This window comes from Fringilla coelebs, assembly GCF_963513975.1.
Source record: "Fringilla coelebs genome assembly, chromosome: 7".
NCBI lineage: Eukaryota > Metazoa > Chordata > Aves > Passeriformes > Fringillidae > Fringilla > Fringilla coelebs.
In genome coordinates this window covers 5263861-5283304 of record NC_140035.1, presented here as the reverse complement: position 1 = coordinate 5283304, position 19444 = coordinate 5263861, and the positions used below count along the sequence as shown (strand labels likewise).

Here is a 19444-nt window from a genome sequence, read left to right as displayed (position 1 = left end):
ATTTTGGGAAGAACAGGGAAGAACAGCAAAACCCCTGCACTGTTATTTAACTTGCAAGATCTGAAAGCAAAGGAAAACCTGGTTTTTCTTTGGCCATCAAGGTCCTGTGTGCCCTTGTCTGTCCAGTCAGCAGGTCCACTGAAGTTATTAACTCCTGGAATTATATTGATTTTTATTCATTTGACCAAACTTCTTACAGGCAATCTAAAGTTTTCCCCATTGTATATCTCTATAAATTACACCATAAAAAGTTCAAAATTTTGCCTGTGCTCATAGGAATGTTCTTTCCAGGGGATTACAGACATTCTGCATATGTTTGGCTGGCTTAGGGACTTTCATATTTTGATCAAACTTCTGTGTTAGAGCTTTATTCTCCTGTGCTCTGCCTCAGTGGAGTCTCTGGTGGTGTAAAGACTTTGGACAGCAGCAGGCTCTGGCCATCAGGTAGCATTACCTGGAGTCAACACAGATGAGGTGTCACAGATCTTTTAGGCCATTTTTATGGACTTCTGAAGGATTTTTATTTTTCATTTCTGCTGGAATTTTATAGAAATGAAATCTGGGCTTGCAGTCCCACGTGACCAAAGCAATAAAGCTGCTGACAGGCAGGAAAGGTACTTTACCCACTGAGTAAAATCTGTTCACTGCTTTTGTTTAAAAATGAGTGGTTTTCTGTAGATATGCATAATAAGCAGTAATAATTTGGTGCATTTGATATTACTTCTACTTTATTTTTCAAACCTCTAACACTGGCAGCAGCCAACCTCATGGGTCTCAAGAATGTGAACAGAGCAGGGGGTTAAGTGATCATCTTTCTTCCTTTAATTTCTTAAAATCATATTTTGGCCAGCTTTTCTGGTTTTGGCCTGGATGGAATTTTGAAACCAGGGCACCAGCCTTGAAGAATTTCAGGGGTTAGATTTTGTTTCATCATCATGTCTGACAAATCACTGGGCTTGTCATTTCCTAGTGCTTAAATTTAATGATGCTTCAAGCAGGACTAAAGGACAATTTCCATGTTTTCCATATCTTCTTCTTCCTAGACCTAAGAAAGCTCATTTAATCCTTGTTCTTTCCTCAGCTTAATTAAGTGAAATCCTGTCAAGTGCAAAAAGGCCCTGGATCTTTGCCTTTTTTTCTCTTTCGCTCAGTCTTCTCCAAGCTCATCTCATGGATGGACAAACCCATGGGAAATGAGCAGGAAGCAACAGAGATCTGGGAGGTTCAGATCCTCCTTGAGTGATCATTTCAGGACAACAGAGCTTTAGGTCATTTTTCCTCATTATTAGATAGAGAAATATCATCTTTCTATGTCTAAAGCTAAGCCATGGCAGCAGAAGAGCAGGATCATGTCTGCAGATGATGTGGTCATGCTACACTCAAAAAATCCTGTCAGTATGTCTGTGGTTAAACCAGAGATGCAAACAGAGAGGTGTTACCTCCCAGACCAGGGGGGCATTGACAAAAGTAGCTCCCCACGCTGCCCACGCAGGTTCCGCTGCCACAGGGGTTTGATTTGCAGTCCCTGATGTCTTCCTGGCAGAATTCTCCATCAAATCCATTTGGACACAAGCACAGGTATTCACCAAGGCCTGGAGGGTATTTAATATTGGTGACACATGTGCCACCACTGAGGCAGCTGCAGGGCTTCACTCCAACCTGGAAAAGGCAAGAGGGGATTCTGGTAAGGCTCATCTGAAAAATCACAGCTGGGAGCTGTACTGTTCCCCTTTAGCAAGGGGGAGATTTGCACTGCAAACATGTTATCCACTATTATGGAAACTTATTTCTAACCAATTTCCTTTGTCTAGATGGATGGTCTCATACTCACTGTACTTATTTATTTGACTGAGAGCTCAACTTCAAAGGGATTTCTTTTCTCATCATTTAGGGGCACATCCTGACTTCTTATAAGGAAAGAAACCCCAATCTTGTTTGCTGTAACAGCAGATTTCGCATCGTATCTGAGGGCAGAATTTGTTCCTTATTCTTCAAAGAAGAAAGGAAAAATCTTTTCTCTGTGTCTGCCTGCCCACCTTCCTCTTTCACATTACAAATGGCTCCCAGGCAGGAACATGACTGTGGCATTCCTTATCTGGTGTCTCCCTTCAGGAAAGGGAGATCCATCGTTGTATTTTACATATGTACCAGAACTGCATTTCTGCAGATTCAAAGCTCTGCATTATCTCCCCCAGATAACACAGGTCTAGCTTGAAATATTTCCATTAAAGCCATATCCAGGCTCCAGTTTACCCTTTGCTGTGTGGGTTCAGCAGATTGGCATTTTGTGGTTTGAATGAGAAAAAATAGGAATCTTTGTGAATAACAATCTTTTCTTCACAAAACTGTTCTTATGTCAAGAGTCTGCATTCTGCTTTATTGGCTCATCCGATCAGAGGATTAATGTTAGCCCATACAATAAAGACAAAGCCATGCCAAGAAACTTAGAGTGTGGAGTAAAGACATAAGAGCAAGACATCCTCTAAAAATATCATTGAGAATGAGTTATAATCTCCCTTTTATAGCTAAAGCCTGGTCTTTTATGTTATATGCTTTTTTTTGTGCAATCCAGATGCAAAATGTGAATTTTAAAGCAGATTAATGAACCATTAAAAGGCTCTGCAAGAATGTTCTTTCAAACAGCAATCAATAGCACTCTCTCTTGTTCCCTGTATATATAGTTTCTATGTTCTCAGAGATATTTATTCCATTAATTGATCATTATTGCTGTGCTGGATATTATACACTTATGAGGAAATAGCTGAAGCCTTGTTTTTCAAGACAATAACAAATTATTAGCTATGATGACAATTGCACAATGGCGTTGACATGACAAACAGGCTTGTTTTGTTTTTCCTTTAAAGTGCTCTTTCCCTTACCTCAATAGAGTATCTGCTCTGTGCATTGCACTCATCTGACACAGTGAATTCAAAGGTTTGCATTTCTTCTGAATCAACTTTCCAGAGGAGCAGGCCAGCAGGAGAGAGCCTGGCATCCCGTGGCCCAGCCTCCAAGATGAATAGCACGGCTGACCCTTCTGGATCCACTGCTATTAGCTGGTAAACAAAATTCTCACCAATAAATGTCAGCAGCTGGCTGGAGGGGGCCTGGAACACAGGAGGCAGGTTGTCTAAACAGCAAAAATGAAACCATGATTACATAAACTCCGGTTTCTCCCACGTGAAAGTTCTCAGAGTGGGTCTTTGAAGGAACGCTCTCAAAGAAAACATGCAGATCATACCCAGAGGCTGATGGAGGAAGAGATTTGTGTGTTAGAGGCAGCAAATAGCTTCACCAAAAGAACACCATTTTCCTCCCTTTTTTTTGGTGCCCTATGCTGAATTTTTGTCCCATCCTGCACTTTGATTAATTTTGATGTGCTATCTGATACGTGGGAGTAAATCATACATGATTTCTATAACCTGCCCTTAGTCCCAATTCATCTTAAAACTAATTAATTAGTTATATTTCTTATACTTACATACATATTTAATCTACTTTTTGTCTATCCATTTAAACACAAATAAAATAAATCTCAAAATGCTGAATGACAAATGAACCGGGCAGGCAACTCAGAAGGGAAAATAAATTGTAACTTTTCCATTGAGTAGACTCTCCTTCCTTTACCCATGAGGAGTAATTAAAGAAGCAGCTTGAGTGAATTCAGTTGGGCATTTCATCAGGAACAAAGGTCTTTTCAGTGCCAGAGACTGTCCATCCCCAGTGACAGTGGTGTGTATCATGTCACCACTGTCACTGCTATTTCCAGGGTTGCTGTTTACATTCAGTATTTCCTTAATGAAGATAAACCCCCCTAATTTTACAAGGGTATTTAGCAGCAGAAGATAAATGCTACCTGAAGATCCTTTCAATGTACATGGGTAAGGAGGACAAGGCAGAGAAAATGATTACATTTTATAATTAGAAACCAAGGAAAAGTAAGATCAGATGAGTACCCTGAGGTGACAGCAGCTTTTTTTAGGGCCAGGAATTTCATCTCCATGTCCTAAGTCCCCTCAGTCTCAAGGCATCTTTACTTTTTAGCCAGTAGTGCAAATTGACAGGTATTGATATTTAAAGGAATCTTTCACAGTGTAATTTGACCATATTTATGTTTAAATTAAAGCACATTTCTAATACCCAGGATTAATTTCAAGCCATGCTCTAACATTGTGAACTGTATACGTGTTCTCATAAGGCCTCCTTGCACTATGCTCATGGGAAATCATCATTAGGGGTTTTTTTGTGGTGTGTATAATTTTTATGCACTTTGTTTTCCATAGCACAGCTTAGATGATGCAATTATTTAAATATGTGTCTCCTTTATTGCTGCTGTGTTATGAGAGCTTTCTAAAATGCTTGTCCAGCAGATTGTCCTGGCATAACTGTTGAAAGCTTCCATCTATTCATTTACCTTTTATTTCCCAAACACTAAAGCCATGGAGCCCATAAAAGTTGTGCCCAAAGTAATCAATGAAATATTGATGCAGGGTATGCATTTATGGATAAACACAAAGGTGTTAACTGAATGGATGGGAAGTGGAAGTGGTAGGCACAAAATAACATAAAATCAGATGTTCTGAAAGGAGTCTGTGGAGGAGTGTTTCTAATCCTACAGAGATCTGCTTGCCATCCAGTAAATATATATTCACTCTCCCTGTTACTCCAGAACTTTTAAAGAAGTTTTCACACTTTTGAATACAGGTCTGACAAAGCCTTTCTTCTAAATATTTTTAAATTTTGACATCGTTTAAATTGAACCATGATGTGTGTCAGAGTTCCCAAATCACTTCTAGCTTTATAAATTTCAAAACAAATGCAGTTTTTACTTTTTAAACCATCTCCTGAATTTGAAAATCAAGCTCTCTTGGTATTAGTAGTGAGTCTGCCTGTGTAACACCCAGGATCAGCTCACCCCTGGGGATGCTGCTGCTCTGGCCAGCAGAATATAAGGTCAGGTTGGATGTGGCTCTGAGCAACCTGGGCTAGTGGAAGATGTCCCTGGCCAAGGCAGGGGGTGGGACAAGATGATCTTTGAAGTCCATTTGAAGCCCTTCAAAACTTTCTATGATTCTATGACAGAAAGGAGGCAAGGTTTGTGAGTCACAGATAATATCCCTCATTGGATTAAATATTTTTCTGGGGAAAAATACACAGCTTTCAAATGTACAGACTCACTTTGAGATCTAACTCACCCTTAGGCATTTTAACTACTCATCCAAGTGACATCCAAATGGATTTTTAGTTGGCCAACTTTTGAGATGTAATTAAACCCCAAACAACTGAAGCAGGCTGGTTCTGTGACTCACACACCTTTCTGTGATGTGTTTGGGTTTACAAAGCCTAAAATGCAGAGAAACTCCTTCTGGAAGCACCACATGGATTCACATAAAAGCAGTAACATAATCTTTCTATTGACCAGGTGCAAACATGTAAGGGAGGAGATGGGCTGTGAGGATGATGCTGCTGGAAGCACAGATTGTCTGTAAAGACTGGGGTGAGCAATGGTTGTTTACAGTGGGCAGGTAGCCATGAAAAAGCTGATTTAGTCTTCATCCTTCAGGAGATGCTTCAAAAGGCAGCCTTCCCCATGACCCCCGCCTCGAGGGGCTGCAGAATGAGCCCCTGGGTTCTGTGGCAGTGAAGGTAATGAGTGGCTGATCCCTATCACTTGGACTCCCTGCCAAGCCAAGCTCTGTTTTGAGGCATTTCATAGGATTTGGCTCAGCAAAAGGCAGCAATTCTTCCAGACACCAAAAATACACGCTGGTGTTTTAAAAACAGTATTTTCCCCAAATTGCCTCCTTAAAGATTTGTACCTGCGAGATGCTGACAGAGATATTTAGGGTTCATCACCTTTAGCTGACAGACTTGGGCACTGCAAGGGGCACTGGCATATCAAATCCTAATTTTCAAGCGTTTTTTCATTTGTTAATCTGAGATTTATCAGGTTTCAGACAGAGCAAGGTGCATAGTGCATGCAGTGGAGTCTGCATTTCTGATGTACCCAACTATTCCCACTGCAAGCAGTCCATGTGCACTCACAGGATGGATTCAGGTTAGCTGAATGGAGGAACAATATATTTCATAAATTAAGTCATAAATTCCCAGATAAGTGCTTCTAAATTCTAGAAAATGAACCCCTGTCTTACTTTCATTAACAGACCAGGTGAACTTAGAAATGTCAGGTTCACAGAGAAGACAAGGGCTTGTAGGGCTTGACTCTCCTTCACCATAGCAAAGTCCATCTATATTGCATGTATTTTCCTGCCAAAATAAAAAAAAAGAAGAGGAAATAAAAATGGGTGGAAAGTGAAGGACATGAGAAAAATAAAAGGAATAAGAAAGATAGGAAATTAGCAATTATTAATTTCTGGATATAAGCAGAAATTCACTTGTTTCTTGAAACAAGGGAACAGCAGCAATTTAAATGTTGGCACTTTCTGCTTACAGCAAGGAAACTGTGGAAGATTTCCAGTCCCAGCTTGGGATCCTTGTAGCTTTGAATGTTTTTAGCTTAGGCAAAGGGGTGTTGCTTTGTCACAGATGGATGATGGATGCAGCAGAACGTGACTTTTCCCATTTGCACGCTCACGTGGTGTATGTGGTCATTATTCCCAGCTGTGACTGTTCACATGGGCAGTATCAGGTCCCCATGAAAGGTCAGCTCCACGAGACTCCCCAAGCCTGAGACTAGGCTATTTCCATTTGAAATGTTGGAATCCTGCTCTTCAGAAACATTTGCAAAAGCAAATTCTGCTAGAGCAAATTCTGCTATCAAAGCAGAATAAAGAAGTACATTAGGATTCAGATTCAGGCTCTCATGAGGGAGCTGCAGAGGAGAGCTGAGCACATCCCTGGTGCCTTTTTGGGGCAGAACATCCCAAAAGCCATCTGTGAGGGGATGCTCTGTGGGCACAGCAGCCTTTGGGCTGCCCTGCCCCTCTCCCACCAGGGCCCCACGTGGGTTGAAAGCATTTGGGTTATCCAAGAAGGGAGCACAGGGACATCATTAACAGATGGAGTTAAAGATCTATCCCATGGGAAGGTCCTGTGGAGGAGTCAGGCCTTGTAGCCTGTGTTGGGCAGGTGGGACTTTATCTGACCATGCAGAAAAACATGGAATAATCCTGGGAACAAGGGGGATGTCCTTGCCAGAGTGGCACAGCAGGATGGACAAGCTGCCAAAGACATTTTTCCCTTTCCTTCCCTTGTTTTTCTGAGACTGATTTGTGCCTTGTTACTGGCCCTGTGTTTTCTGTCTACTGCTTTACTGGTGTCCCAAACTTATTTTGCAAACTGCATTAGTCAATAATACCACTTCAGGGTAATGGGTCAGGTATAGAAACAAAAAGCATTCTCATAATGGCCACAACATGATAGAACATGACAGATCTCCAGCATTAAAACCTGGATGTTAATTAGATTTTATTACATTGCTGTTTTCAAGGGCTTGATGCTATGGTGAAAAAAAAAAAAGTTTGTTTTTTTTTTCCTGATGTGATACAGTGTGGTACAGAATGGCCCCATAAAAGAACACAGAATGTGAAATGGGCTGATATAAAATGCCCCCTAATTGAAACACCTTTTCTGAAAGCAATTTAGGTGTTGCAGAGTAATGTAGAAGGGGTATAATTAGACTGTAGTCTGATGCAATTGGAAGCCTAGTTCAAATATTCCCTTGAAGCATCTTAGAATAGAAATTACTATATTCCCTGGAGAACACCGTATTGAGAGACCACATACATTTCTGAGTTTCAAAAACATAAGAATTAGGAAAGCCTTTGACAAAAATCCCTCACCTCAGCTTTAAGTGAAATGATTCTAACACAATTATTTTAATCTAAAACTAAAGTGGTTTTGCCCTCAATTGGGCTGTGCTGGGTTTCTCTGCCCTTATCTCTCTGAGAGCAGTGACAGAGGGACTTTGAGACATCCAGGCAGGGTCACACTACCACATAGGCCTGTAAAGTAACTTCTGTTCACTCACTCACTTGGAAAAAAAGTGAACTTCTAAAAAATGTTGGTAACTGGTATGTGCTTGCAATCAGTGCAGGTTTTAAAACTGTATTTTCTCATTAGCATTAATGAGAACAGTGAGGCAAATGAGTTAAGATGTACCTGATTAATCTTCATTTTATAAAAAAAGCAGACTGGTGGCCTCCTATTAATTCATACTTGCCTCAGGGCAGGAAAGCAGAATCAGCACATTCAAATATCCCACCCAATACCCTCCAAAATATTTTTGAAGCCCTACTGCAAACCAGATAATTTGCTTAATGCAAGCCTCTGGAAAAAAGAGAAGGGAAGATGTTTTTAAGGGATGCTACACCAATAATTCCACAGGAAAACAGAGGATTATAGTGCTCTTCAGGCATTTTCTAACATGCTGGCAGTTTAAAACATAGCTGTAGACTTTTGGTTACAGTTTTGAAGCTGTCAGAATACTCAGTGTTTGTACTTAGCAGTGTTTAATGCAAGCAGGAATGGTTTATGCTCTCTCAAGGGTGTTCTCACATGACAAAAACTGTATAACATGCATCTTTGTGTGCCTCTTGCTAAGGCAGGAAATGGGAATAGAAATGATATACCCTCACCAAACAGGCTGGGAGAGGGAAAATAGCAGAGACACTTCAGAAGTGAAGCTAAGCCTCTCAGGGCAGGCTCCTCACTCTTATTTACTCCCACTAACAGCTGCAAAGGATAAATATTGGCAGCCATGAGCTTTCCTGAGGTGTTTGTGTGAGGAAGGTCCATCACAAAGCACGCTCTATCAGGTGCTCATACCCCACGTAAATATGAAAAGGAAATAAAATATTGCAGACACGAGGCTGTGAAAGAGAAAAGCAAAGTGTGGGGCTGTGCAGCTGATCTGTGAAATAGATTTTCCCTTTGCAGAGCAGTCATTCCACACAGCCCATCAGAGGGAGGGAGAGGGCTGAGGAAGAGATGAAGGATCCACATGAAACCTTGATGATCTTTAAATTACCTTTAATTTGCAGAGTGCAGCGGGGTGGAGTTGGCAGAGCTGGCAGAGTGCGTCGTACAGGGTCAGCACTCGGGAGTTACTGTACTGCACGCCGTCATTAGTGACCTGAAGGGTACAAAAACCATCCTCAGAACCCATCATGCTCCATATGGAGACTGTCTGCTCCTTGTGGAGCCACAGCACTGCCCCTCGAGCGGGATGTGTGCCAGCAGGATGAATTTAACCACTTGTGAGTGGCTCTGCGAGCTAACAAATTGCTGAATGCTCCAAACTGGAAATTCTTCATTATTAACCAAAAGATCTTTTGGCTCAGCTGGCATTCAGCTTTCTGATTGCTGTTAGGTTTTATCCTGAAGGTGGTTTTTTTTGTACTTCAAGGGGGATTTCAAGGATTTGTGAAACACAATTAACATTTTTGACTGAGACTCAGAACCCCTTCTTTTACTAATAACAAATCAGTAAGTAAAATCCTTGGCCTGAAAGTGGAGAAAAAAAAAGAAGAATGTGTATTATGTAGGTTTATTTGAAATGACAATGAGAAACACTTTTTTACTAATAGCAAATCAGTAAGTAAAATCCTTGGCCTGAAAGTGGAGAAAAAAATAAGAAGAATGTGTATTATATGTATTATATAGGTTTATTTGAAATGAGAATGAGAAACACTTTTTTACTAATAGCAAATCAGTAAGTAAAATCCTTGGCCTGAAAGTGGAGAAAAAATAAGAAGAATGTGTATTATATGTATTATATAGGTTTATTTGAAATGAGAATGAGAACCACTTTCTTACTAATAGCAAATCAGTAAGTAAAGTCCTTGGCTTGAAAGTGAAAAAAATAAAAGAATGTATGTTATATAGGTTGATTTGAAATTAACCTTATAAAAAATGCAAGGGATGACAATATGAAAGAGAAACAGTCTAATTTCTGTAGGAAGATATAGTGGAGCAGTCACCTGTCCCAGCTCATAATGGATAATTCAGGAAGCCTTCAACTTGGCCTTTTTTATATAAGAATGTTTGCACAATACAAAAGAGTTGAGTAAATTTATATTTTAATTTTTCCACAGTAAAAATGAGAAGATACCAGAGAAGTGTGGATAAGTGGATAGCTTTTGAGAGTGCTTTGTGAGATGTCTCGAGTGGTGTGAACCTTGAAGAGCACCTCAAAACCCTGGGGAAGGCCATGCTGTAGACACTGATGAGAACCAGCAGGAAACCCTTTTGTCAGGTATTTTTCAAGTTTTGTCTTACAGTCAAAATAAAGCTGCTGCTTAGCAAATCTAACAGGGTTTGCTTGGATTCATCAGGTTTTCTTGCTATTAAAAAAGAATCCCCAGCTCTCCTCCATCTCTCCTGAGACCACAAAGCTGAAACATCCTCAGTCCCTTTGCAGGGGATTTTTGCAAGACTGAGGCCATAAAGTTTTTGATCAATCAATAAACTCTTCCAGCTTATGGAAAGAATGTTAAGTTAAATCGAACAAAGATAAACAGAAGTACAGAGATCAAAAAATACTTGGTAAGTTCCATGAAAAGCAGCAATTATCATGAATTGGTTTAAAGTTCACGGGAGATAATAGAGCAGATTCTCCTACAACGTCTCGTGGGATGGTTCTGCACTGTGAGTTTGTGTCTGCAGAAACCACCACAAGGGCAGGCACAGGCAGCATCCATGGATATTCACAATTTCAGCTTGTGGAAGAGAAATAACTTCTTTGGACTAATATAAATTGGTTCCAAAATTCATGGATCTGGTAAAATTCATTGTTTTAAGGAAAATATTAGATTATTGACCTATTAGACTATAGTGTGTTGTACCACAGGTTAAAATGCTTTTAAAAGAAATAAAGGATTTCTCCTGCAGTTTGAGAAAAAGCTGAAACAGACAACCCCCCTGTAGACCTGCTCTTCACTGAAAGACTCTGGCAGCAAGATTTCCATTAAGAATTTATTATTCCTAGTGCAATTTAAACTTAATTTAAATTCATTATTTTACCGGAGTGTCCAATGTTGTCTCAATACCGGCGCACTAATAATGGGTGAAAAAATGGCTAGACAGGGAAAAATATAAAAAGCTGTAAAATTGCACTAATTGTTCTGTCTGAAGGGAGCATTGTGAGTGAGATGTAACTCCTGTAATTAGATTTTTAAATCTGTTTTGGTTTTTTTTTCTACATTCTATTATAAACATCTATTTTGGTCTCTTTTTGAATTGGGTTGGTTTATAGCTATTTTAATTGCTTTTTCATTAGTCATCTTAGTGATGTGGAACAAACACTTTGATGAGAACTGAGCTGAGCAAACCTTTAATTTGTTTGGACCTTAAGAGGCAAAAACCAACTTAGAGTTGGTTTGCTTGGGCATAGGTATCATCTGGAAAGAAGGCACTGCTTCTGCAGAAATGCAAAGGATGCTCAGGAACTCTGTTGCTCCTGCCTCAGGTTTTTCACCCATCATGAAATGATCTTGGCTATTGGCATCACTCCACATAGGCTTTGTAAGAAAGTTTCTAAAAAAAAAAAATTGAAAGGTGTAAAACTGCGCTGAGTTCAAATTCAGTTTTTGCCTCACTGAATTTTTTGTGATTTTTTTTTCCATTCCAGACAAATACAGCAACAACAACTTAATGAAAAGGATGAGAGCTGCTTCCCAAATTAGATAAGTGCCTGCCAAGCTCTTTCACCTTTTCACCCAGGCATCTGCCTGGACAGCTCAAGTCATCTGCTGCCCAGGCATGGGTTTGTTTTTTGATATCTCAATTAATTATGCCAAACACCCTGGTGTAGCCACATGTACTTTCTTATCTGTGTTCAGCAGCATGTCATGGGAACAATGGGCAAAATCTGAAACATGAATACAGCAGGAGATTAAATGAAAGAGCACTGAGATGAGCTCCTGCTCTCCCAATGCTGGTGGTGAAAAAAGCTGGAATGAAATTTTTCTGATTCCTTTGAAATTTCATTTGGGAAGGGGGAGAGAGTCTGAAAATATTGAACAGTGACATTTTCAGGAAGAATTGTGTTGACTTTTCTGAAAAATCCTTTAGCTACGTTTTGAAAAGTAGATACTTAGATACATAACCCATGTCCTCAATAAGTCTTACGAGCTGCAGTAAGTCTTAAGAGGAATTTTCTGGAATGTGAATTTTTGAACACCTGTGGAATTAATTGGAAGTAATTTTTTATCTTTAAAAGCTCTGTGATTTTGTTCTCTGTGCTGCCACATAAGGCCAGCTGCCTTTGAAACTGAGCACTAGGCTCTGCCTTCCCAATTTGTTCATCTAAAGATCCACAGGAGTTCCAGACTCACGTGCAGACTGAGATGATTTAATTGAGCATTCGCTGCGCGGCCATCAGCCTGGTTCCTCTGCAGGCTTTGAAGGAGAGGGAAAGGGCAGAAAGCTTGCAGGTGCAGAGGTTTTCTGGAGCTTTATTTCATGGAAAGAGTTTTTGCAGCTGTTTTTGAGGGGAAAGAAGGAGAAAAATTGTAGAGACCTCCTCAGGGCTGAAAGGAAGCACTTGAACACAATCAGATTTGTAATAGACCTGTGCTGTGAGGACCATGTCCTGGAACACTGGAGAAACCTTCCTGCGCCCATACCAGGATTTTAGCTGTCCTCTTGGGCCAGGAACACCCAGGGTGTCTCCCTCTCAGATCCTTCCACCACGAGGCAGCATTTTATCTCACAGCTGGCAGAGTTCAATGCTTTTTTGGAGCAATTTTGGAGCAATTTTGGAGCCCTGAGCAGAGCACCTTCCCTCCTGGTTCAGCCCTGGTGGGTGACACGAGGAAGGTCCAAGTCTACCCCAGCAGCAAACAGGCAGGCTCTGCACCCACAGGGTTTTACCCTAATGTCCTAAACTCCCAAACCCTTATCTTTTTGAAATGAATGAGTGACTGGAAGACATGCCCTGCCAAACATCCTCCTGTTTCCCCAGGCAGCACGTGTCCCCGGCGGGGTGCAGGCAGCGGCAGGGTGCAGGACAGGCCGTGGTGAGGGGAGTGTTTTACAGGTTTCATTTTGCATGCTGCAACTTTCAGAGCACATCTGCAGTCTCCCTACAATGGCAATATGTTCTTCTCAGCTTCAGAGCCTTTAAAAAGTGTCAGTCTTGTAAAAAACAACGGATCTGCAGAAAAAACCCATCCAGGCCTACAGCGAGTCCAAGGGCAGCAGGCACGCAGGGCCGGGAAGACACTGATTTCCTGGGGATATTTAGAAAAATAGGGACCATTTTGTGAAAAAAAAGGGGCTAAAACTGCAGCAGAAAACCCAGAAGAAGCAGATACTGCACATGCTTCTTTCTGCAGCCATTCAGACCTTTCAGCATCCCAGCTCAAGCCTGCCCAGGAGCCGGCCCGGGCGCGCACCGCTCACGCACCCAGGGAGTCAAAGCTCTCCGACACTTGCTGCCTAATCAGGAGTTTGAGCTGGGGTTTTCAGAAATGGAATACTAATGATTAACAATTGATTAGCACAACTGCATCAATTTCAGGTGATTACCTCCAGAAGTGGTTGTAATTTTCCCTTTTGGATTGGCTACAGAGACACCTGGGCTTAGCTCATTGTTTTGGTTGGCGGGGTGTTTTTTTTTTCTCTACATGACATTAGTGCGAGTATTTCTACAGGCATTTTCATTTCTGAAAGGAAGAAAGCTGTGCTTTGCATTTTAATTTACCATGACAACTGATTTTTCTCTTTCTAAAACGTTTCTTAGAAACATAATAAAATTCCTACTTTCACTTGCCATCTTGCGAACGGCTCGTCACCGGCCACGAAGTGCACAGCCTCGGTGATGTTCAGCAGTGGGATCTGGCAGTCCACGGCCTCAGAGCTCAGGAAATCTGCTCTTGTGCTTTCTTCTTCTCTCGATAGCCATTCGCCATTGAGATGCTACAGCAAAGCAGAGGGAGAGTGCAGAAAATCAAAATAAAGGCTCAAAAAGAGATTCCAGTTGTCAGTGCATGTTTATATTTCTAATCAATGATATAAGGCATTCCTAGGTGGTTTATTTAAAAGGAAACATGCTGTTGCTATAGATACAGTAAAGGGGAAGCCATGCTTAGCGAGGCATGCAGGTGGTCTATGGATTTAGGAAGTGCTGCGGTCTGCAATTGGGATGAGATGTTCTGATGTGATGGAGTAACTTTGTGTTTCCTGCTGGAGATCAGCAGCTGGCTCGTGGCCCCTTGAAGGTGATGTCAGCTACTCCTCCAGATCAGCTGCACGAGACATTCCAACTTGGTAAGAGCTTATGGAGCCCTAAGGGGGCTCAGCAAATCTCAGCTGTGCCTTGTGAGCCTGCCAGCACCGACTGGGAGTCAGGCTGAGTGTCTGCTCTGAGGTGGATTTATGAGTTTAATCAAACATTTCATATCTGAGGACGCTGATCCACCAAATCACTCAGTGGCAGCATTGCCTGTGTATAGTTATGATAAAATTACAGTGCTTGCATAAGAGATGGGTTTGATGATCATCAAAACCTCTGATTTGGTGTTGAAGTATCACTAAGAAAATTCAAAAAAGAGCCTCTGTAACTGTGGTGAGGAAACCCTATATTCAACCACAAAACTTAACATTTAAATGTGTTTAGGAAAACAGCCAAGTGTAGTGATTCCAGATGTACAAAATGAGAAATAATATTGTGATTTCAGGCTTCAGTGGACTACAGAGCAGCTGAACCAAACAGGAGTCAAACAAAACTCCACAGAGAAAATGAGCAAGAATTCATAGCTGTGCATTTCGGGGAGCAAGTCTGAGCCTCTTCAGCTGCCCTCACTTGCTGCAAACACATTGGCAGTGGCCTTGGAAGGTGAAATGTGACAGTGATTGCAGGGGTCCCAGGATGAGGGAAGAGACGAGAAAGTTGACTCTATGTTCAGAAGGCTTGATTTATTATTTTATGATATATATTATGTTAAAAGTATACTGAAAGAATAGAAGAAAAGATTTCATCAGGAAGCTAGCTAAGAATAGAAAAAGAATGAATAACAAAGGCTTGGACTGACTGAAACAGTCTGAGACAGCTGGACTGTGATCGGCCATTAATTAGAAACAACCACATGAGACCAATCCCAGATCCACCTGCTGCATCCCACAGCAGCAGACAATCATTGTTTACATTTTGCTCTTGAGACCTCTCAGCTTCTCAAGAGGAAAAACCCTAAGGGAAGGATTTTTCATAAAACACGTCAGTGACAGTGAAACACTGCTGAAGCAGTGAGGGAAGATAGCACAGATCAGAGTAACAGATTTCTATATAAATGTGTCCATGTTGGACTGTATCATCCATATTTTAGGAGCCAACAGGAGCAGCTTACAATCAGCCTGGTGACCTGGCAGTGCAGGCTGGGGGACTCTCTGAAGCCGAGGCCAAACACGCGGATCCTGCTGCACTCCGAGGAGCGGACGTCGCAGAGGCCCCCGTTCTCCAGGGCTGTGATTTCCAGAGCTTGCTCTGCAGGGTGAGATGGATACAGAGCTTCAGAGAGCGGCACTTACACACTGTGCTGCTCTGCTCCAGCAGAGATTTTGCTGTAGCTGTTCCTGGTTGTTGCGGTTTAATACTTTTCCTTAAGGAAGTCTTCCTTGCCTCCCTGCGGATTTCTCTTGGACACAGAAACAGCAGTTGTCAGAAGGGGAAGCAGCAAACCTCTATTAAATATTGTCCTGTGCACCCAGTGCTGCAAGATGTATTAGTGAGTGTCAGGGCTCCTGAATCAATTCTCTGAAGCTTCGTGTTAAAAGGTCTCCAGGGCTAAAACTTCTGCTGGCCCAAGTACTCAATGGCAATACACCTGCTGACCTGGGTAAGAGGGGTGATACATCCCTGACCCAGGCAGCAGGATGGGAGCACAGCTGAGAGGACAAAACCTCATCCCATAGCATAGAGAAACATGGGAACAAGAGATGACCAAGCCACCAGGATCCCTGGAGTGTTAAAAAGCAGGGGAAGAGCCAGCCCTATGTTTTTTGTTTAGTTTGTTTGTTTTTTCCCCTAAAGTTTTGGCAGCAGTAAAAGGGTCCTTAAAGTAAAGCTTTCTTGTGAAGATTAAATCATTAATGGCAGCACTCAGCTCTGCACTGTGTCAGCACAAAGGTCATGCACCAGCCAAGTTTCACTTAAATTAAGGCCTTAAGTAGAGCTTAAGTGAAGTACAGCCTGTGCTGGCCCCCTTACAAGGCTGACTTCCACCCATTACTGTTTTAAAAATGTTTTATGGCTCTCAGGTAAAGTTTCATTTGGGTTCTCTTGTACTTTGTGTATTTGCCTTTTAAAATTGCTCATTGCTTTCATATTGGGGTTATTTGGACAGAGGAAAAATGCAAGTCCATTGAATGTGAGAATTCACATCTTTAATGAAGAAAAATTATAATTTGGTAGATATTTGCACCAGCTCCTGGGTAGGACAAGGCTCAAAATGGCTCCAATATCATAAATCAATAATAGCACCTGTTTGGGATCATGGCTGAATATTTTCATTTATACCATTTGTAGATCTAGTGGTCAGGAGAAGCCACTATGATTCTGAGTAACACAAAGCAGAACATTTTCTTCTTGTCTCCTGAACAACACTGAACAGCAGGGGCATGGCCAGGAGCCCTGGGAGGGATGTTGCTCACCAGCAGAGAGGAGTCCCAGCTGTTATCCCTGCTTGGCTTCCCTGCCCCATCACCACTGCTCTGGCAAAGCAATATCACCCATCAGTTTTCTCTGACTGTAGCTTGGCTGAAACAGAAGCTCTCCATCACCCAGTATTTTAATGGTACCTTAGTTCAGCTCTGATTTGAGGGGCAAAATGCCCTGAGGGGAGTTGATAACCTTTCCCAGCACCTCGCTGTTCCTTTAGGGCTCTGCCATTTAGGCTGTCATTAGGAAAAATGCTGTTTAAACACTGCCATCCCACCAGATTGCAGCCTGCAACAACAGAGACACATGACTCATGTCTTTCCAGAGAAAAAAAAGGAAGGAAAGCAACATAAACATGAAAAAAAGAGAAAACACTTTTCCCCCCCCTGCACTTCTGAAGCGCTTTTAGCTTTTCTTTCTTTTTTTTTTTTAATTGATTTTATTGCAGCAGTATTACCAACACTGCTGGACACTTTGCAATATTTACAAGAAGAGAAACCATTTGCAGCTTATCAGCTTTCATCAGTTACTGGTGGATTCCTGTAATGTACAAAACTATTAGTCAGATGTGGTGACTGGTTTTGATAAATTGCCTTCTTCTGTGGTTAGTGCATAAAAATTAAAAAATAAAAATGCTTCATTATGTTTTTCATGAGATTTTAATAGTTAGCCCCACTAGTACTGAGGTAGCTTGGATTGCATTAATGTTTTCATTATCACTGCAGATTTTCAGGCTTCTGTGGGTGAAGCAGAATCTCAGAGCCTGGGAAGGAGTGGGACACAGGAATGTTCTCCTGCAGCCCTTCCTGTTCCATGAAAGCACTCTCAGCTCTGCTGATTAAACCCCTGCACTGCCCCAAGGGTTTCCTTACATCTTTATGGCCACACTCCAGTGTCAGGGTCAGGGCAAGGTTACCCAGCCCCAGTGCTTTGCCCAGTGCCTTACAGTATCAGCTCAGCATTTTGTATTTATTTCTCTCCAATCATTCTGTACACACTTGTCAGGGTTTAACCCCAGCCAGGAACTGAATATCACACAGGCACTTCTCACTGCTCCTCCTGGCAGGATCAGGGAGACAATCACCAGGGAGAGAGGGAGAAAATGTGTGGGTTAACTTAAAGGCAGTTTAATGGGAGAAAAAGGAAGAAAATACAGTCATGATAATAATCATGATGCAATATTTAGAATATATGCACAATGCAGTTGCTGACCACTTGCCAAGAGATGCCCAGCCAGTACCTGAGCAGTGACCCAGCTTTCCCCCAGTCCATGTGCTGAGAGTGATGCCATATGGAATGGGATATCCCTCTGCTCAGTGGGGGTCAGCTGTCCTGTTGGTGTCCCCTCCCAGCTCTCTGAGCATCCCCAGACTCCTCACTGGCAGGGCATGAGAACCTGGAAAGTCCTTTCCTTAATGCAAACACTACTTGGCAACAACTGCAAACATCAGTGTCTTAGCAACTTGAAATCTGATGGAAAATAAAAGGAATTACAATGTCTCTTTTTTAAAGAAATGGATACTAGATTTCAGCCTTTAGTTTAAGCAGTACATAAATATTGATAAGGGTTTTAATTTTTATCTTTTTTATTTATTTTTAAATGTCAGATGTAATGGGTGTAGGAATTTTAAGGGGTTTAGGCATTTGGTTTTAATGAGAGTTTCTGTCTGTCTTCCCCTCTGCCTTCTAGTGTTGTTGCATTTTAGCCAGTTTCAACCAAAAAAGGGAGAGGAAACCTCCATTCCATTGGCTTTGGAAAAGTCTCCTGGCAGGTGTCAGCTGGGCACTCAAACATCCAGACCCTGTTTTGCTGGGCACAGGGATCAAGGTGTGGTTCATGGAGGGGGAGTTGGAAATCCAGAGAGGTGCTGACATCAGAAGGAAATATTGGAGAGCCTGAAAAACCTCAGCAAAAGGGCTGCAAGTAGTGCAGCTAAAGACTGGAGGGAAGAAGGACAGGGGCAATAAAAAGAGCTGGGAAGCATCACAAAGATGAGAGTGAGGGCAAAAGTGCAGATATGCAGAGAAAGCTGAGGTTGTGGAGACCTGGGATGGATGTGTCTGCAGAGGGGCAAGTTAGAGAGGAGAGGACTTTTAGTTGTAGATTAAAAACTGAAGCTCAGGGTGGCACCCTGGGGCTCAGATGTGTGACAGGGTGCAGCAGTTATGGGGGAGGATTTGAGGAGCTGTGTGTTCACATCCACGGGCTCAGGAATGGCTCTCCCACTGCATTTCCAGTGCCCAGTCTGTACACACAGCAAGTAAATGCAAAAAAACCCCATCTGTCACCGGGCAGATCATTGCATAGGGACAGTGTGAACAGCAGGAAATGTTGGGGATAAAAAGTAAAAAAATCTTGTGTTTTGATGAAACTGTCTTGAGATAAATTGGAGAGAAGGGTCTGGAGTTGAAGGTGGAAATCTCAAAGGCCTCCAGACAGAATAAAGGATCTGTCCCCTTTGGCTTGCAATGCTTGCCCTCAAGGCACACTTCCCCTGCCTTCCCTTCCTTCTCCTCCCATCTCCAGCAGGAATTTCCAGGAAAGAACAGTAAATTCAGGGTTGCTGATGGTGTGGTTTCATTCTCTAATCCTTTACATGAATCAAATCTGACAGGGAGCACAGGCTAAAATAATAGACTGAACCCCCCCATAAATACATGGTTGGTTTTACAGGTGTTTTTTGCAGTGCATTATGTAAATAATGTGCACAGATGTAGAAGTAAAATGAAGACAGTTGACACAAAATCAAGAATATTGCAAAACTATACTTATTGAAGTCTTACTGACAGATAGAAATGGTTCATGTTGGATTTACTGTTTGATTA

General features: G+C 41.8%; 1 protein-coding gene across 1 annotated transcript in view; it reads right to left on the bottom strand.

Annotated features, from left to right (window-relative positions):
* LOC311156081 (von Willebrand factor D and EGF domain-containing protein-like) overlaps window positions 1-19444 on the bottom strand; it is a gene marked incomplete at its 3' end in the record, with an annotated part of 152569 nt that overhangs the window by 47302 nt on the left and 85823 nt on the right. The window contains exons 12-17 of the mRNA XM_084209764.1: window positions 15309-15445; window positions 13726-13881; window positions 8990-9094; window positions 6153-6267; window positions 2880-3130; window positions 1440-1659 (exon numbers count right to left, since the gene is read on the bottom strand). Coding sequence (XP_084065890.1) covers window positions 1440-1659; window positions 2880-3130; window positions 6153-6267; window positions 8990-9094; window positions 13726-13881; window positions 15309-15445 — 984 coding nt within the window. The remainder of the gene's footprint in view (window positions 1-1439; window positions 1660-2879; window positions 3131-6152; window positions 6268-8989; window positions 9095-13725; window positions 13882-15308; window positions 15446-19444) is intronic.